This window comes from Branchiostoma floridae, chromosome 9, assembly GCF_000003815.2.
Source record: "Branchiostoma floridae strain S238N-H82 chromosome 9, Bfl_VNyyK, whole genome shotgun sequence".
In the NCBI taxonomy this organism is placed as follows: Eukaryota; Metazoa; Chordata; class Leptocardii; order Amphioxiformes; family Branchiostomatidae; genus Branchiostoma; species Branchiostoma floridae.
This window is the reverse complement of record NC_049987.1, coordinates 23,015,594-23,033,956: the sequence shown is the minus strand read 5'-3', so window position 1 is coordinate 23,033,956 and position 18,363 is coordinate 23,015,594. Positions and strand designations below refer to the sequence as shown.

The following is an 18,363-nucleotide window of genomic DNA, read 5'->3' as shown; positions in this document are numbered from 1 at the left end:
TCTATGCTTTTACCGTCCACAGTCAAGGCAAGTTTGGGCCTTTTTGACACTTTAGGTTTACTTCCGAGAACTATGCATTTTGTCTTTGATGCGTTCAGGAGAAGCTGGTTCATTCTTACCCAGTTGCAGATATTGTTCACTTCTGTTTGTAAATTACTGGAGATTGTCTCAATTGCAGGGTCACAGGTGTAGGCTGAGGTGTCGTCAGCGTACATATCTGCTGTGGCCTTACTTACAGCAAGTGGCAAATCATTTGTGTAATGGTGAATATAAGAGGTCCCAAACAACTCCCCTGGGGAACACCACAGGGTAGTTCTAAGAAGGAGGAGTTAGTGCCATTAATGTGGACACACTGTTGCCTCCCTGTCAAATAACTTGCCATCCATGTAGTTGTAGATTCGCTAAAGCCATAGCAGCCAAGTTTCTGGAGTAGACGGCTGTGATCAACAAGATCAAATGCTTCCGAGAAATCCAGAAAAATGGCGCCTACTAGGCTTCCCTGATCTATACTTTGATACCAGTCATCTACCATGTGTAGCAGTGCCGTACAAGTTGAATGGTTTTTCCTGTATGCATGCTGGTGATTAGACATAAGTGAGTTCTGTTGGAAATAATCTGACACCTGAATACTAACACTATGTTCCATTATCTTGCTAGTAGCAGGAAGAAGGCTAATAGGCCTACTGTTTGCACCACAGAAGGGAGCTGTTGCTGACTTGGGAATGGGCACTACCTTAGCCTTCTTCCATTCCCTAGGGAAGACTGAGGTAGCAAAAGACAAGTTAATGATATAGCAAAGAGGAGCGGACACTAGCTCTGCTGCAAGTCTCAGGAGTTTATTGTCCATGTTGTCCAGCCCAGCAGCTGTTCCCTCTGGCAAGTCTATAAGGAGCTTGTACACCTCCTCTCTTCTTACTTGCTGAAAAGCAAAACTGCAGTCCTTGTCAGCCATGATGTTTTCTTCGATCAGGTGTAGCAAGGTGTCATTACTTTGTTGATGCATGTCTTGCCGCAAGATGTTTACTTTGTTCAGGAAATAGTTGTTGAAGTGTTCAGCAATATCCTTTGCTTTAACAAGGTAAATGCCATCCTGTTCAACTACACCAGTCGACCGTTTAGATCCTTTGCCCAGGATCCCGTTTAAGGTTTTCCACATTGCTTTAGGGTCATCTTTACTCTCTTCTAGCTTTGTTTTGTGGAATGCAGCCTTCTTTTTCCTGTTTAGATTCACGACTGTGTTTCGGAGTTTCTTGTAAACCTCGAAGTCAGACTGGAGACCCGAGGCAGCCGATTCTCTCTTAGCCTCATCCCTAAGACACATCAGTTCCCTGAGCTCATCGTCTAGGCATGCCACTGGGTTTGACTTCACTGCTCGTTTTCTCATAGGAGCGTGTTGATCAGCTATATCATTAAACATGACTGTGAAGAGGTGAAGTGCATCATTGACGTCTGATTCCTCCAGCACAAGATGCCACGGTACCATTTCTGCATCCTTCAGAAAATCTTCAGGGCAGAAATTCCGGTAGGTTCGCTTGAATACCAGGAGAGAGACTTGGTTGAAGGAGCCAGTGACGAATAAAGTAGTTGAGTATCAAGATCTGGTGTGGTTGTGATTTATGAGGACTTGTTATTCACATAAACACAGACACATGCACGCACACACGCGCGCGCATAGAAATAAATGCACACACACACACACACATAGAAATAAATGCACACAGACAAAAACATTTCAAAGAGATATGTTGCTCACAGGTTAGTAAAGATTGCAATCTATTCATTGTACAGCTTTGGGTACAAAGTGAAGCTGACATTCAACTGTTTTTACAACAGTGTGCTTTACCCCATCACTAAAGGCTTCATTATGACATGTATAACAAAACATCACCATTTTGTCCACATTATTTAATCTCATCCAGCAATGATGTTTTGTCATAAAACCAGTTCTTGTTCAAACCAAAATATTGATACAGAAAGACAACCATTCTATGGTTTCACAAACTGGTGCAAACCACACAAAAACACTAATATCAAACACTGGTATTCGGTGGCTAACATGTGAATGTAGCTTTTTGTGTACAAAAAGTACTGTCATACTTATTCAAAGCACAGAAACACCCAACATCCTATGTGCAATATGAAAGTATATGTGACATTCTGAAAATTTACACACATTGACAAAAAGTCAGAGCTGCCTGGAAGCGGTGTGTGAAGACTAGCCGACTACTGCCTACCCCTTTGTCAAGGACCCTGCAGCAGTATAATCAAATACTGGATAGTACTACAGAGAATTATATATATATATCTCTTAAGTTAGAATCTTGGGAAATTCGAAAATCTAAACTATAGCCTTGTATTTCCCCACAGTCCTGGCTGTGCAGTAAAGTGAATTGAAAGAGAATACTTTTACTTTCTTCTACATTATGTCATTATGGCATCTTTACTTCTATCATAACCTGAATATCTATACAGATCTCCCAGCTAACTAATTCTTTAACCATCTGTATCTATATAGCCGGTATAACCTCCGTTCGGTGTAACACACCAACCAATAGAGAATTGGTAGCCAAATGGCTACTTCAGGGTGATAAAGGTTAAAATCAAATTCATATCCCAGAGTCAGTCTATTTTTAAATAGGGCATGTAGTGACTGAAACGATAACTTACAACCTAAAAAAAAATCCCTGCTTTCAGGCCATTGATTTTGATTTTCCACTCAGCTCACACATACCCAGTGACCAGGGCTGCCTCCAAGACCTGTCCCTCCATCCCACAATGGAAATCTGCTTATCGGGATGGACAAAAATTTCACCCCATCTGTCCAAAAAATCTGAGGTGCATGACAGGAAATTGATGAAAAGGTGTTTTCGTCAGCTTAAAATGACGGATCCAACAACAAAAGCAACAACGTGGGCTCCAAAACAATGAGTGGGACAGAAAAAAGTTTAAACCCGAAGACAGCCCTGTTACGCAATCGTAAACTTCAACAACATCATTGCCTGATGGTTAGTGATGATAAATCTGTGCACAAAGCAGTGCAGCAGAGACATCTAGTGATCTTTAAGCAAAGTGCAGTACTGCCTAATAACACTTCTCTACTTACAGTTACAACAAGTCTGTCAGGTATGTTTGCTGTGAGTCTGTCTATAGTTTGAGACAGAAAAAAAAGTGAAAGCTGGGGACAGGACCATGTTATTTCTCTGCTGCATCAGAATCTGTGCAGTCTGTTTTCTGGGAGTTTGTGTTTGTAGTCTGGACCTGGGAGTCTGTCTGTGCATCTGGGTTTGTAGTCTGGACCGCTGGAAACTTGAGTTTGTGGATGACCATCTCCTTGGAGTCCAGTCTGCTCACGATCTCGTTGGGATCATGGAGAAGCCTTGCTGGCACTCCCCGCTTCTGAAGGAGTCAGCGAAAACTTTTTTTTTTAAATCAGATTCAAAACATGAACAGGTATTATCATTTAACAATAAATGGTGGCTCATACAGGTATCAGTTGAATGCTACAAATTGAACATAGCAAAATAAGAATCTAAGTAATTACACATGCATGTACAATATTGTGTAAAACTATTTTACAATAAGTGATTGACTTGTTTCATTACCGTAATTAAAAATTCACAAATTCTATTAAGAAATTAAACTATTGCATCTATTGTTTGCCAATGGGCATTTCAATGTTTTCCTTTCCTTTGAAACAATGAAGAGTTTAATAGAAGACTTTTTTTGCTGGAAAATATACATAAAGCTTTGATTTGAAGGATTGGTAGTAATATATTTCCTTACCACCAAATCATTAATGTTGTTCTCTTTTGCTGAATACTCCCTCAAGAAGTAATCCTTGTCAGCCTGAAATCAGAAGAAACTTGATTAAAGAGCACTGAAGTATGACTGGACACATTCAAGAACAGGTTGCTGTCATTGCATACGTAGTCCAGACGCTGCGCCTCCTCCATCTGCATGATATTCCTACCAGGAAGTTTGCAGATTATGGACTAGAACAAGAACAAGTCTAAACATTTTGCCAGGAAAGGAAACCCAAGCTAGCCTGACTAAATTGCACTCCTATTGGCCAGCCGGACAGGACAGGGTCATTAACCTCAGCCAGCCAGAGATTGTGTAAACACAGGCTATTTAAGGACACCCGATTTCACAGATATCCACCCAAAAAATGATTTAATGCCAAATGAAGTTCCTTTCCCTCATTGTTGACTACTATGGATCTTTTCTAAATAGGTGGATGAAGGTTAGACAACCAGGTAATAAGTTACTTGGACAAAGTGTCACAGATTGATTTATTACCCCATTATGACATTAGAGTACATGTACAGTAGAAGCTGTTTAATGGAAGTTTATTTGCAAGTTCTTGCCCGAGGGCTAATTGCAACATGAAACATACAGAAAATATAATAAACATGTATAAAATGAAATACTTTGGTATAGATAACAATGGTGACAAGTGTAAACGAGTGACTATTCTATCAATGGTATGGACTGCTGAGAGCTACAATCTACGTATTTAGGGTTTGACTTCTTTTCTGGAAGCAGTGGAAGACGAAGTGTCCCACTTTTTCTATGATGCGTGGGTTATGTGACGTTAACAGCGTTATAGTTTTGTTTTCGTCGGTAAGCGTTTGGAAATTTTTGTGGAATTTGCATGCCTCTTCAAATAACTCATTTCTTTCCTGATCGTTAGAGAGGCAGTTAGAAATAAAATGTATTTCGTCTTCCACCGGTTTTGCCGTACAATGGTTACAGGTTCTTTCGCCCACAGGTAGCTTTTTGTACCGCCCTCTCTCAATTTCAAGGGGGTGGGCACTAATTCTAAGTTTGCACATTGCCGATCTGACCTCGAATTTATCTAGTAACGTTAAATAAGTTTCCATTGAGTATCCCTTCTTTAGTTTCTTGAAAAATCTTAACTTACCATTTAATTGCACACTCCATTGCCAGTGTATTTTGTGCAATTATCTGCAATAATGCGATGGTATCCAACTGGACTGGACCAGTTTAGGATTTTGGTATTCATGCAGTTAATATAAGTGCGCCTTAATCCGTTGTGCAATTAACTGGCTTCAACTGTATACGGCATCTGTGACCATACTTAGTCTAGTATTGCCTCACCTCATGGTAAAGTCTGGTATCATGCACCCTGATGATCACGTTGTCCACTCTCAAGAAAAACCTCATCAACAGGAAGAAGCTCGTCGGCATTACTCGCTGGGGATAAGACGAGAAATATGCTGTCAAAACAGTTTCACCATTGACATAACTTAAATGTGTAGGACTGTATAAAAGTGAGTTAGGACTGTATGAAACACTCATTAGACATACATGAGTGTATAAGAAGTGCTATATCAAGCCCAGATGGTGCTGTGGCATCAGTGCACATCCACAACTTAACATTGTACTTTCAAAATGATAACAACTCAGTTATACCCCTTTGTTCCAACACTCCTATGTTCCAAAACCAGGTTAAAATATTTTTTTTGTCACATTCATTGCTTGGGAGCCCATGTTGTTGATTTTCCTGGTTAATTATGTCATTTTAAGCTGATGAAAGTACATTTTCAATAGTTTCATGTTACTTTTCAGACGGACGGGGTAAAATTATTTTCTGTCCCAACAAGAAAAGTCCCCTATCGCTAAGGTTTGGAGGATAGGGCTGTCAGAATATAGGTCTATCAGAACATACATGTGCGTGTATAAGCATCCCCCAACACTCTACAAGTCCCTACTTACGATTTTGACACTGAGTGTTGAGCAGCCGTTGTCAGCCAGCTCATCCTCGAACAGAACCACCTCCTCAAAGTACACGATCCGCTCCCGCTGTTTCAGCTTCTCAATGTCTATCAGCTCTGTGCTTTCTTCCACCTGTGTGTTCAACAACAAGGCAGCATAATTAGGCAGGTCTTACAGAGAAGGTTACAATCTAACCTGTTTATAGCGGCCACTGGTGAGGGAACTGGCCAAACGTGGCCACTATAGGCATGATTTTCTCCCTCTGTTTCAGCCTCTCAATGTCTATCAGCTCTGTGGTTTCTTCCACCTGTGTGTTCAACAGAGCAGCATAATTAGCCAGGTCTTACAAACAAGATTACAGTCAAAACTGTCTATTGGGGAGCACTGAGGGAACTGGCCAAACGTGGCCACTATAGGCATGATTTTCTCCCTCTGTTTCAGCCTCTCAATGTCTATCAGCTCTGTGGTTTCTTCCACCTGTGTGTTCAACAGAGCAGCATAATTAGCCAGGTCTTACAAACAAGATTACAGTCAAAACTGTCTATTGGGGAGCACTGAGGGAACTGGCCAAACGTGGCCACTATAGGCATGATTTTCTCCCTCTGTTTCAGCCTCTCAATGTCGATCAGCTCTGTGGTTTCTACAACCTGTTTGTCAAACAGAACAGACCACATCTTGTTGTTGATAGTTCACAGAACTGCTCATCCAAGTTATGATAGTAGGAACTAGCACATTGTAGATTTATGACATTTCCAGAAAAGTGATACCCTGCATGCCAGCCTTTCCAGCCTTAGTATGCCCCCTTGGTCGTCAACACAAACTAAAGCAGGGAGGGCAGCAAAAGGTTTTCTGACAACAGGGTGATTACAGGGAGGAATCAACCAAGGTACTAAAGATAAAATGGCTGGGTCCAGGCTAGTAATGTGAAACAAAAACTGAAACATTACATTTGAAATTACATGTATTGATATGTTCAAATTCATCATGATAGCTTAACCATTTACTAAAATCTACAAAACCCACATAACTGCTAGACTACTGACCTGCAGTGGAACACTATCCTGAAGTAGAGTTCCTTTGTAGTTACTGCTGAAGGTCCAGTCAAAAGGCTTGATCACCTCGTGGATGTGTTCACTGCCGGATCTACAGGGAGACAATAAGATAAGTAACAATCAGTCTCAGTCCTTACAGTTACACTTCCTGTATTCCCAAAGAGTTAGAAAAGATCAATAGCCCCATGGTCTCAGGCTACTAGTAGTGAAAAGTTTGCTTAACCCAGTGGAAGTTACTGTAAAATGGGCTTGTAAATTATAGGGCGGATGAATTTTCAAAACATGCCCAACCCTGTCCCAAGACTCAACTAGTCTTGATTTGAATTGGTCACAGTCTATGTCCCTAATTCAGGGATCTTATAGCAGTGGTCACATGCTTCTAGCCTGAGTGCCATCCTCTGTAGTGACCACTGGCTGAATCCCAACTCCGCTGTTGGGCCAGGAAAAGGATTGCGTCACAATGGAAGATGGCACTCAGGCTAACATGTTTCAATGCTTTGATGGAAAGAGCATTACATGATTGCAGTATCATCATACTATCATACTACAGAATGATTTGTACCTTGCCTGCCTCCAGGCCTCAGAAACAGCGACCTTCATCAGGTCATGTTTGTTGTCCACCAGTTTCATGTGGTCCAGGGCGTTGAACTCTATCCCGAACCCTGCGGAGTGTTTTATTCTCAGCACGTTCTGACCAAACAGCATCTCAGGTAACTGGGGGATGTCTAACTGGGAGGCCAGTCTGTGGTTGGAGAGACGAGAATGTGAGGGTACGAATGTATATCGTATGCACAACAGAATATATAACTGTCCCGAACCCTGCAGAGTGTTTTATTCTCAGCACGTTCTGGCCGAACAACATCTCTGGAAGCTGGGGGATGTCCAGTTGGGAGGCCAGTCTGTGGTGGGGAAAACAGCATCACTGTGAGGGTACGAATGTGTATCTCATGTACAACAGAATAACTATCCCAAACCCTGCGGAGTGTTTTATTCTCAGCACGTTCTGACCAAACAGCATCTCTGGTAGCTGGGGGATGTCCAACAGGGACGCCAGTCTGTGATTGGAGAGACGAGAATGTGACGCCACAGTGAGGGTACGAATGTATATCGTATGTACAACAGAATATACAACTGTCCCAATGTCAGGGTGCAAAAACATGTAGTTCTACATTGTTACCCTGGATGCCAGACTGTCTCCAGGTGCACAAGCACACTCCTCAGCTAGCGCTGTAGGACCGACAGGCCCAAAGGAAATTCTGTTGACTATCCCTCAACAAGAAAGAACGATGGATGTTGTATCCCTAGCAGGAATGCGAAGCGACCTGACGAACGAAGCAAACAAGAGGATGTATTTGGTTCCAGAGCAGGTCTAAAACATCCCAAACACGCATATGCAAAGTACCAGAGTACAAGCACCAGCGAGGTCAACAAATCTAAGAGCACCCAGCAGAAAAAGCACCAAGAGACCATGTCTAGCGGAGAAGTAGACGTTAAACAAGGACAACAACAACAACAACAACAACAAATTCTACAACAGCTATTTGTTTTTTCTCCATACAGTCCAAATACCAGGAAGTGGAGCCACCAGTTGATGTCCTTGCGGAATTCAGTACTGATGCGGACCCTGTGATGGTTGCTGCGTAAGCCCCTCAAGGTCGTGATGATACGCGATAAGAAGACGCGGCCGGGTGTGACGCAGGCCGAGATAAAGGAGAGCTTGCCGAGAAGGGCTTGAACTTCTCGCTTCGTTGCTCTCTTCTTGTCTGTCCACAGCGCGAGTTCGCTCAGGGTGTCGGTGAGTCTGTCTTGTGTCACCGCCTTGGACATCACGCTGGAATTGTAGCCTACGCCAAGGAAGGTCATCTCGGTAGAGGGCGGAGTGGCCTTCTCTATAGACTCTGCCAAGCCGAGATCGTCAAACGTTTGACCCAGGGCGAGATATGCTGCGTCCGCTCTGCTTGGGGTGTCTGCGCCGCCAAAGTCATCAATGTAATTGACGCAGGAGAAACCCTGGAGGGAATAGATGAAGGACACCGCGTTGGTGGTCCGCTGACAGGCCATGGCGGCCGACCGAAGGCCAAACGGGAACGATGAATCAAAGTAGTATTTGCCTCGCCAGCAGTAGCCCAGGAGATGGTGATCGTGCGGGTCTACTGGTATCTGCCGGTATGCGCGACTAAGGTCCCGTTTAAACATGTAGCAGCCTTGACCCTTGCTTCGGAGTAGATCCTCGAAGGCGTCGTAACTAGGGAGTATAAGGTTGAATTGCTCTCCCAGATATTCGTGCCCGGGTATACCACTGTTGACGGAATTCCCGGGTGGAAAGCTCAAGTCTAGAACTACTCGGCGTTTGTCAGAATCTCGCTTTGGCACTGTTTGTAATGGCGAACATGTGAGTCGCTCAAAGGGAGGAGCGTCGAAGGGGCCATGGGTAGCGCCGAGTCTCGTTTCCTTGGCTATATACGCGTCAACATCAGCGCCGTACTGTGTCGCCGACGTGTGGTTGCGTGCCGTGGACCGAGGCAGTGTCGCTGCGGTGTAACCTACGGGCCAGCCGAATTCTAAGAAGTCTGCGACCTTACTGTCGTGGTACTGGGACAAGGTGGCCCTCCACACTGGTATCTTCAAGTTGGAACTGACGGGGAGACGTAAACCCTGGAAGTTGAGTGTCCCGGAGTCGTACACTAGCTCATGAAGTTCAATGGCAGAGCGAGGAGGAATCGGTTTAGGCGAAGGCACGTCAAGGGTCGTGACGGTATTTGCTGACCACATGTCCGCTGTGACGAGACCGACTGGACCAGCTGCGAAGCTGTGCGGGCCTGAGCACGAAGAGATGCCGGGAAGTCGTGTTGGCTGTATGCGCAGTCCGGTATGTGCGGGGCATGGGCGCCGAGACTCCGCGGTGGCATTACTGGTGTGCTGCGTGAGGCTACCGACTGAAGATGCAGAGTGTGGTCTGTCTTGGGACGTTGCCAGCGATGCCTTGCTGCACTCCGTGGCCTCCCCGCTCTGCGGCGGGTTCATGACGAGGGTGACAGGCTCCTGACCGTGAGTCTCCGTGAGAGTAGTGTGTCCCAAAACAGGGCCGGTTCTACTGCTTAAGTCTGATTGGGAACCTAATGTAATAGTGGAATCATTGTCAAATTCTGATTGGGGACTAAAGGTAACGCTAGAGTGATTGTCGAAGTGAAGAACGTCTGATGCATCACCTAACTCAGCGTTCAAGTCTGTAGTAGACGACCCGAAAGCTAGTCATGCCCTAGCTGCCACGTAGGCGTCGCGTGTGGCCTTGTCGGCGTAGGGGCAATCTTTAGGTGTGTGTTGCAGAGGAACGTCGGGTCGAAACTTGTGGCAGTACTTGCACACGTGCTTTGCGTTGGCGCCGGACGGGCCAAGATGGTCAGATGCATACGTGCACGTTCCCCGCTGGTAACCTGCACAGGGTGCCCCACTGCTGATCGCCTTGCCCTTGACCTTGACTGTGGGCGAGACGTCGTCGTCGTCCGTCGGGCGGCGCAGGTAGTCACGCTTGAGATCTCTCACCAGTGCTACTGTATGTGGAGAATCGAGGTCCAGCAATGCGTGTTCTGCACGACGTAACATGGTGCGATAGAAGTTTCGGACTCCTTTGAATGTGTAATGTGGAATGTCCAGCATTACACCCTGCAGAATCTGGGCTCTGTTGTAGCTCTCATACGGATCAGTGTCCTTACTTAGGATAATGGCCAGTTCGCCAGCCAGGAACTGGTCCCATGTCAATTGGTCGTGTTCAAGTTTGGATGACGCCGAAAATACGAATTCATGGGGCCAACTGACCTCACGTTTCACTTTATCGTGAGATTTGCGAGACAACCCGCTACGAAGCCGTCGCTTACCTCGGTAAGGCTTGTCATCGTCGTCCGACGCTGAAGAGTAGTCCCGCTGCCGCCTGGGTCTCCTGTTGTTATCGCCGTCGAGGTCCCAGCCGAACGTGTCGCCGGGCGGTGGCTGCCTCGGCTGGGCCCGGACTCGCTCGGCTGACGTGAAAGGATCCTGGAGATAGTTCATGGAACGTATGTCTCGCAGGGACGGGTAGCCGCGGGTGTGTTCGTACTCGTCTGTATGCGCTGGACGCCTAGAGGGATTCTTCCGAGGAGCCCCCCTCCCATCTTGACCGAAATCTCGCGAGAAGGTGCGTGAGTCCGGGTCTCGCGAGAAGGCGCGTGGGGGTGACGTCATCCGCACGCGGGAGTTGCGAGGCACGTCATCCTGACGTATGTCCCTGGTTTGGGGAGGGGGGTTGCGCTGCGTTTTCTTGGGTTTGGTTTGTTGGTCGTGCTCCCGGAGGCGTGCCTCGTTTAACTGGATCCTCTCAATACTCCTCGATACCTCAGCTAGTTGGTGGTCAATCTCGTCCTCCAGCTCGTCTATCGGCGGAGAGAGAGAACTGACGACCGGTGAAGGGCAATCCCGAAGTGAAGCGTGGTCCGACCATGCGTATTGGTCATCGAGCTGATAGTCGCCTCTTGCCGGCGCCTCGCATCCTGAAGGTTGTACTTAGGGGCTTAGCGTACTGGGAACTAGGTGTATGAAGTTACACCCACCGAAAAACGAAATAAACCCGAATAATGCCGGCAGTGATTGGAATGTCTGACTTGACGGAAGAGCTTCTCATCTGAGACTGCTGCGATTGGCCAGGGAGAGTCATGTGACCGGCCCGTGGTGAAATTCCCCGCTACCTCGCCAGATGGCGCGGTACCACCATAACGTTGCACTGGAAATTGCTAATAAGTCTGGATACCTGTTATGTCTTTTACTTGTTGTTGGTGTTTAATGAAGTCGGTCATTCGCCAAGTTATGAATCAATTTATCAAGAAATTTTTTCAACTGAGACTGAATTGATCATGATACCTTGATGATACCTTGATGATGCTGTCTAGATGAAGTAGGCTGCTGATGTGTGATTAACACCATGGAGTCTTACAGACGGTTACCCATAAAGCAGAATACGGATGATACTTACTTGTCCATATCGTCTGACGGCATGATGTGGCTCTTCACAGCAGTGATGGTCCACGGGCCGAAACTGAAGTCCTCCACCTTCCTGGCCCGCGGGGTCGGCATCCTCCGCGGAGGGTGCGACGTCTGGGGGTCGGGTGGCGGGCTAGAGCTGGCCATGGTCGGGATAAGGACAACAACGACACAGGAGTGTAGTTCCGGTAGTGTACTTTCTATGTAGATCCAACAGCTTGTTTCAATTCTGAGATCAGGTCAGAAAAACGAACGTTATAGATTGGTAAAGTAGGTAAAATCAAAACTCATCGATGAAGGCGGCCATCTTGGTTTGGATTGGTTCATTTTGTTTATAGTAGGGAGGTAACTGTTTACAGATATATCCTATTTTATGCCGTTTAAGACGTCAAAAAAACATCTCAAAGTTACTTAAATAGTGCATTGTATACAATATAAATCTCTATATGTATGTATAATAAATATAGAACTGGAAAGTATTTCTTATATAACTTTATGTAACCTGTTTTCCATATTGGGAACTTCCATAATAGAGTCTCGCGAGGCCAGTCGAAAATACGGGGTCATCCACTAATGTACTTTTATGTGATCATTAAAACATTTTATGTACCTTATTTAGGGCTATAATTTAATTTTAGGACTATTTGTATTAATATTAAGTGAATATTATCGTAAAAGTATCATTTCTTATGGTTAATTATAAGAAACGAGCAAGACTTCACCATAGAAAATGTATTCTCCCTGACTTTATTTTCAAGATGGTGGCATGGCCTCCCGGTTGCCGCCTTCCGCTCTCTCGCTGAAACACGTAAGCTCCTGGCTTCCATTTCCTGTTTTTCTCCGATCGGTTGGTGCACAATTTATCCTGAACAAAGGTAGAATATACCCATAACACGATAGAGGGAGAAAGCTCGGTATTTCGTCGAACAGAGCTGTTGTTTTTAGACATACGGTCGAACGAGCGCCATCTTTACAACCTTTCTCTGTTTTTTATTGCGGTGAAAACTTCTGCGTGTGTACTCGGCTCTGCGTGGGCGTATGGCGATGATTCGGCGAAATTTTCTGCCCTGTCTTGGATTTTAGATCCGTTTTAAAGGCGTGGCTCCTCTCTTTATGATTTCCACGAAGTCGAAATGAAAGTGTGGAATTATTTTGTTCACCTGTTTTGACCGCCGCGTGGTCAGAGTCACTGAACCTTGACCATTTGGGCAAAACACAAATATCATGCTGCAGGTCGATATAGGAACCGTTTTCTGCAACTGTCATATCTGTTATATAACATGTACAAAACATAAGTTTCCCACGTTTTTCTTACTAAATATGTCTTGTATTGTCTCTGTCCAAGATTTTATTACGTTTTTTCTTCCTCCTTTTTTGTTTCTCCTTTCAGTTTTGAAACGTTCATTGTGTTTCATGTACAAAATATGTTGATAGCCAAATCCAGAATGGTTGTTACAAAGAGGTCCAACTCTGGTCGATTCAACAGATTTCCCTGGTAACATAAATCGATTGCCAATGAATGATGTTTGTTTTGTGATCATCATCATATTTGTACAACTAGTACAAGTCTTTTGTTTAAGTTTAAGTTTACTCAAGTATATTTATTTCACCCGAATAGACATGTTGACAGCTTGTTTTATTTTATTTACAGCTAGTGATTTTCATTGAATCTAGGTGCTAGAACAACAAATTGGAATGAACTAGTGTACAGAAAACAATTAACGCTTCAATATAGATCATAATTAGAATGATAATGCCCTCATTAAAAACATAATTGGGCACCTGGGTGGGCTCTGCAGGACAGAGGTTCATTACTGGGTATTTTCTGGATTAGGCAACATGTGTGTTGCCTTAATCCTGGGATTATCCATGATTTAGTCTCTGTTTTCACTTTCCGTTCCATAATTCTGTTTTTCCTTTCCTTAGCCAAGCATGTTCACTGTTCCAAGTGCGCACATGAAGCAAAAGTGGGGCTTCAAGTAGCGCTAACTGACCATGCCAAATGCCTGTCAGGCTTTTGGCTGGATCAGTTAGACTGCTAGTGTTGTGGCCCTGAGGTTCAATTCCCGGGTCGGTCAGGATATTTGTATATATTGTTGTTTTTTCAGTTCTACTCGCCCTTCTTGCGTTTCACTAAGAGCTGTTGGCGTGGTCAGTTTGGCAGCGCTTAAACCCCACTGTTACATTACTAATACATGTACGTCAAAAGTGAAGGCCCCGGAGACATAAGGACAACAGGTCAGGACATTTTTTATGCAAATGTAGACAATGATGGAGCGGAGAACCTCTGTTTACATGTCAGGGGCCTTCACTTTTGACCTATGACCTACAATTCATGTTGCTGCCCATTATCACTTACACACTTAGAATGTTCAACATGCTTATTCCATCTTATGTCAAATGCCCATCAAGTTATCTATGGTTAACCAGTTGTAAGTCACCCACGGGTATAAGGTATTTGCAGGATTATCGGTAACCTGGATTCCAGACCCCCAGCCCAATCTCAGTATCTATCTTCATGGTCTATCACAGTTGGCCTATAAGTATAACGTAGGCCATGGAAACAGATCAAGAAACTGCCAGCTGAAAGTAACCCAGAGAAAGCATGGGGCAACTTTCGCAAAGTAATGTTTGACACATCTGAACGCACACTAGGTCACACAAAGCGTAAACACCAGGACTGGTTTGATAACAATAATGAATAAATCACCAGCCTTCTGAAGGAAAAGCAAGAAGCGTTCACACGGTGGCTGAATGATAAAAACTCCACTGCAAAGCTTGATCACTTGAGACACCTCAGGAGTAAAGTTCAAGTAGAACTCAGAAGAATGAAGGACAAGTGGTGGGAGTCCAAGGCGGCAGAACTGCAACAGTATGCAGACGAACACAACACAAGAATGTTCTTCTCAGGTCTGAAAGCAGTGTATGGTCCCTCGTCCAATGCCATGGCACCCGTTCGCTCAGCTGATGGTACTCTCCTCACAGAGAAGAGCGACATAACCGAGCGCTGGAGACAACACTTCAGCCAGCTGCTCAACAGACCTTCCAATATCGACCAACAGGCAATCCAGGACATGCCGCAGCGACCACTCTTGGCCTTTCTGGATGACCCTCCCAGCCTGGAAGAAACCCAGAAGGCCATTAAGCAACTCCAAGGAGGAAAAGCACCTGGGCCAGATGGCATACCCCCTGAGGTCCTCAAAGAGGGAGGAGATGCTGTCACAGCCAAACTGACAGAACTGATGCAAATGTTCTGGAAGGAGGGATCGGTGCCGCAGGACTTTAAGGACGCCAACATCATTCATCTTTACAAGCACAAGGGAGACAGAGCAGCATGCGATAACCATAGGGGAATCTCGCTGCTGAGTGCTGCTGGAAAAGTCATGGCCCGCATTGTCCTCAATCGCATCACACAGCACCTGCTGGACGACGTGGTGTCAGAAAGCCAGTGCGGCTTCAGAAGTAACAGAGGAACCATAGACATGGTATTTACACTTCGCCAAATCCAGGAAAAGTGTCGCGAACAAAATCAAAACCTGTACATCATGTTTGTGGACTTAACCAAGGCGTTCGACACAGTCAGCCGAGAGGGCCTGTGGTCAATCCTGTCCAAACTGGGCTGTCCCCCAAAGTTTGTCAGCATCATCAGGTCATTCCACGATGGGATGATGGCCCGTGTTGTGGGAAACGGCACAGTATCTGACTCATTCCCTATCACGAATGGAGTAAAACAGGGCTGTGTTATGGCACCCACTCTTTTCAGCCTCATGTTTGCCACCATGCTGTTCAAAGCACTCTCTGCGACAGATGCCGGGATAACCATCCGCTACAGATGCGACGGGCGGGTCTTTGATCTACGGCGTCTCAAAGCAAAAACCAAGGTGCTGGAGGCCCTGGTGAGAGACTTTCTCTTTGCAGATGACTGAGCCCTTGCTGCTCTCAGCGAACCGGACCTGCAAGAGCTCGCTAACTGCCTGTCAACGGCCAGTAAAGCCTTCGGGCTAACAATTAGCCTGAAGAAGACAGCAGTGATGCTTCAACCTGCGCCAGGAGTGTCACTAGCAGCTCCTCACATCATGATAGAAGGAACAGAGCTAAACAGTGTAGAGAGCTTTACCTACCTGGGAAGTACACTGACCTCATCCTGCAGCACAGACAAGGAAGTGTCCAACAGGATTGCGAAAGCCGGCTCCTCCTTTGGTAGGCTCTGGAAGCGGCTGTGGGGTGAACGTGGCATCAGACTTCAGACAAAGCTGGCAGTCTACAAAGCAGTTGTTATCACAGCGCTACTCTACAGCTGTGAAACATGGACACTGTACAAAAAGCAGCTGAAAGCTCTGGACAGATTTCACCTCCGCTGCCTGCGCAGAATTATGGGTATCTCTTGGACAGACAAGGTTCCCAACACAGAAGTGCTCCGTCGAGCAAACATGATGGGCATTGAAGCGCTCATCATGAAAGCCCAGCTGAGATGGGCTGGCCATGTGGTGCGCATGGACGAAGCACGACTCCCGAAGACAGTGTTCTACTGTGAGCTTGCTTCCGGCACGAGAAAAGTCGGACGTCCTTACAAGCGCTACAAGGACTCACTGAAGTCGTCCCTCTCCGCATGCAGCATTCCACACCGGGAATGGGAGACTACTGCAATGGACAGATGCGCATGGCGTCACGCTGTCCATCAGGGAGTAAAAAACTTTGAAAACAATAGACTAAATGAAATAGAGAAGAAACGACAAGACAGGAAGGAGAAAGAGAAGGAGGGAAGACCCATCCCCAGCACCGCTGTCGTGTGCCCGACATGCGGACGCATATGCGCCTCGGCCTTCGGCCTTCGGTCGCACCAGAGACGCCATTGAAGTCATCATCGAAGTGACGATGGACATCCAACAAGGCCATGGAAAGTTCAAACAGTCTGGTATCTAGGCAAGATTATCAGTGTCTTGCACATTGTTATCCTTCATCAGTTCATGTGTTTTAGCCTGAGTATCATCCTCCGTAGTAACCGCTGGCTCATCACTTTCGCTTGCTAACCACGGAAAGTCGTGAGCTAGCGGTTACTAGGGAGGATGATACTCAGGCTACATGTGTTTGTCTTTTTTAGCAAACCAAAAGATTGAGCCCATTCTGCAGTAGTTTTGCCATGTTGCTTCCTTTTGGTTTGGGATGCTGCATTTTTTTTCAACCAGTGAAAAACTAGCACAGTATTTCTTTGTTGTGCTGTTTATGACGAACAGACTTTCAAACAGACAGACCAAAGCCACACTTCTGCTTATACACACTAGCAACAACTACCGGTATACAAGTTCTACATTACCAGCATCATTTAGTTACATGTAAAACGATGTTTGCTGTCTTGATTGGGCTGGTATACTTTTTGTTGATTCATCAGTTAATAATAATATTACCACCTTTTTCTTTTGGGCTAGCCTGGTTACCAAACCCCAGCCTGATCTCAAGTATCTATCGTGCAGAAAAGATATTTGACTCTTGAGGTTGGGGTATGGTATCCAGGCTACTTTTGGGCAGTCCACACTTCAGTATTATATCCAGTTGTTGTTTTTTACTATTGATTGAGAAAAGAATTGCATACTGATGTTACAATGTACAAAAATTGTGATGGTACTGGTAGTGTTTTTTGTGTAATCTTTTGTCATAAGTATTTGTTGCTATTTGTTGTATTACTAATTTACGATGATATGTAGGTGTGGTAGGTTTACAGCAAATTGGACTTTGAACTGACTGGAGCAGAATGAACCATACATGTACACAGCACAATGTACATGTACACATAACAGTCTGTGAATCATCAATGTCGACAGCCAGTCTATCAGACAGATGACCCCAAAACCTGGAAACTGGACAGTGTCAAGGAAACAGTGAAATATGGAACCAAATAGTTTGTTTTTTCTACAACAAAATTACCCTTATCAGACCTGCCTAACCCCAATAAACAATACAGCTGCAATGCCAAACAGCTAACTTAGCAGACTGAAGTTTTTTTAACCCTTCCGTGGCTAGATAGAATTTCATGTGCATTGTGCTTCAGGATTTTTAAGTAAACTGTACAGTAGAAATTGATGAAGAAGTTAGACACAACCTCTGTACTGTTTAGGATTTGTACTTGTTTAAACTCCACAGGCCACTGGGTATACTCTACAGCAGACTATAGTATAACTACGGTGCTAATTTCTACTATAGATCCTAGAAATTGGCAAAGTAGTTAGCCTGCTGTGGAGTATTCCTCTGGCACCTCCTCTTATCTGTCTGTCTAGCCAATTTCTACTATTTTTTTTTTATTGGCCTATACTAGCTATGCAGTCTGTGTTTGTTGTGCAGTGTCTTGTATGCAGAAACTTCTGTCTGACAACTAGAGACAACTCTCCCCTGCGAACCTCACAACCATGTGGGCAATGTTTCGTATCATGTTGTATCAGGCAGCAAGTCTATAACGGTCCTGGCTTGTCAATGGAAAGTGATAAATCTCATTTTTAGAAGAATGTGGACTTCCTCTACTAGGTAGATAGCCTGGGTACCATCCGGATAGTAGTTTGCTCCTACGTTT

General features: G+C 45.1%; 1 protein-coding gene across 1 annotated transcript; it reads right to left on the bottom strand.

The window, feature by feature from the left end:
* Nucleotides 1-1,730: 1,730 nt before the first annotated feature.
* Nucleotides 1,731-12,141, bottom strand: LOC118422827 (TIP41-like protein). The gene is made up of 7 exons (XM_035830605.1): nt 11,794-12,141; nt 7,354-7,533; nt 6,783-6,882; nt 5,740-5,871; nt 5,122-5,217; nt 3,784-3,846; nt 1,731-3,396 (listed from the first exon to the last, which is right to left on the bottom strand). The coding sequence occupies exons 1-7, from the start codon at nt 11,946-11,948 to the stop codon at nt 3,193-3,195; spliced, it is 930 nt and encodes a 309-aa protein (XP_035686498.1). The 5' UTR covers nt 11,949-12,141; the 3' UTR covers nt 1,731-3,192.
* Nucleotides 12,142-18,363: the final 6,222 nt, after the last annotated feature.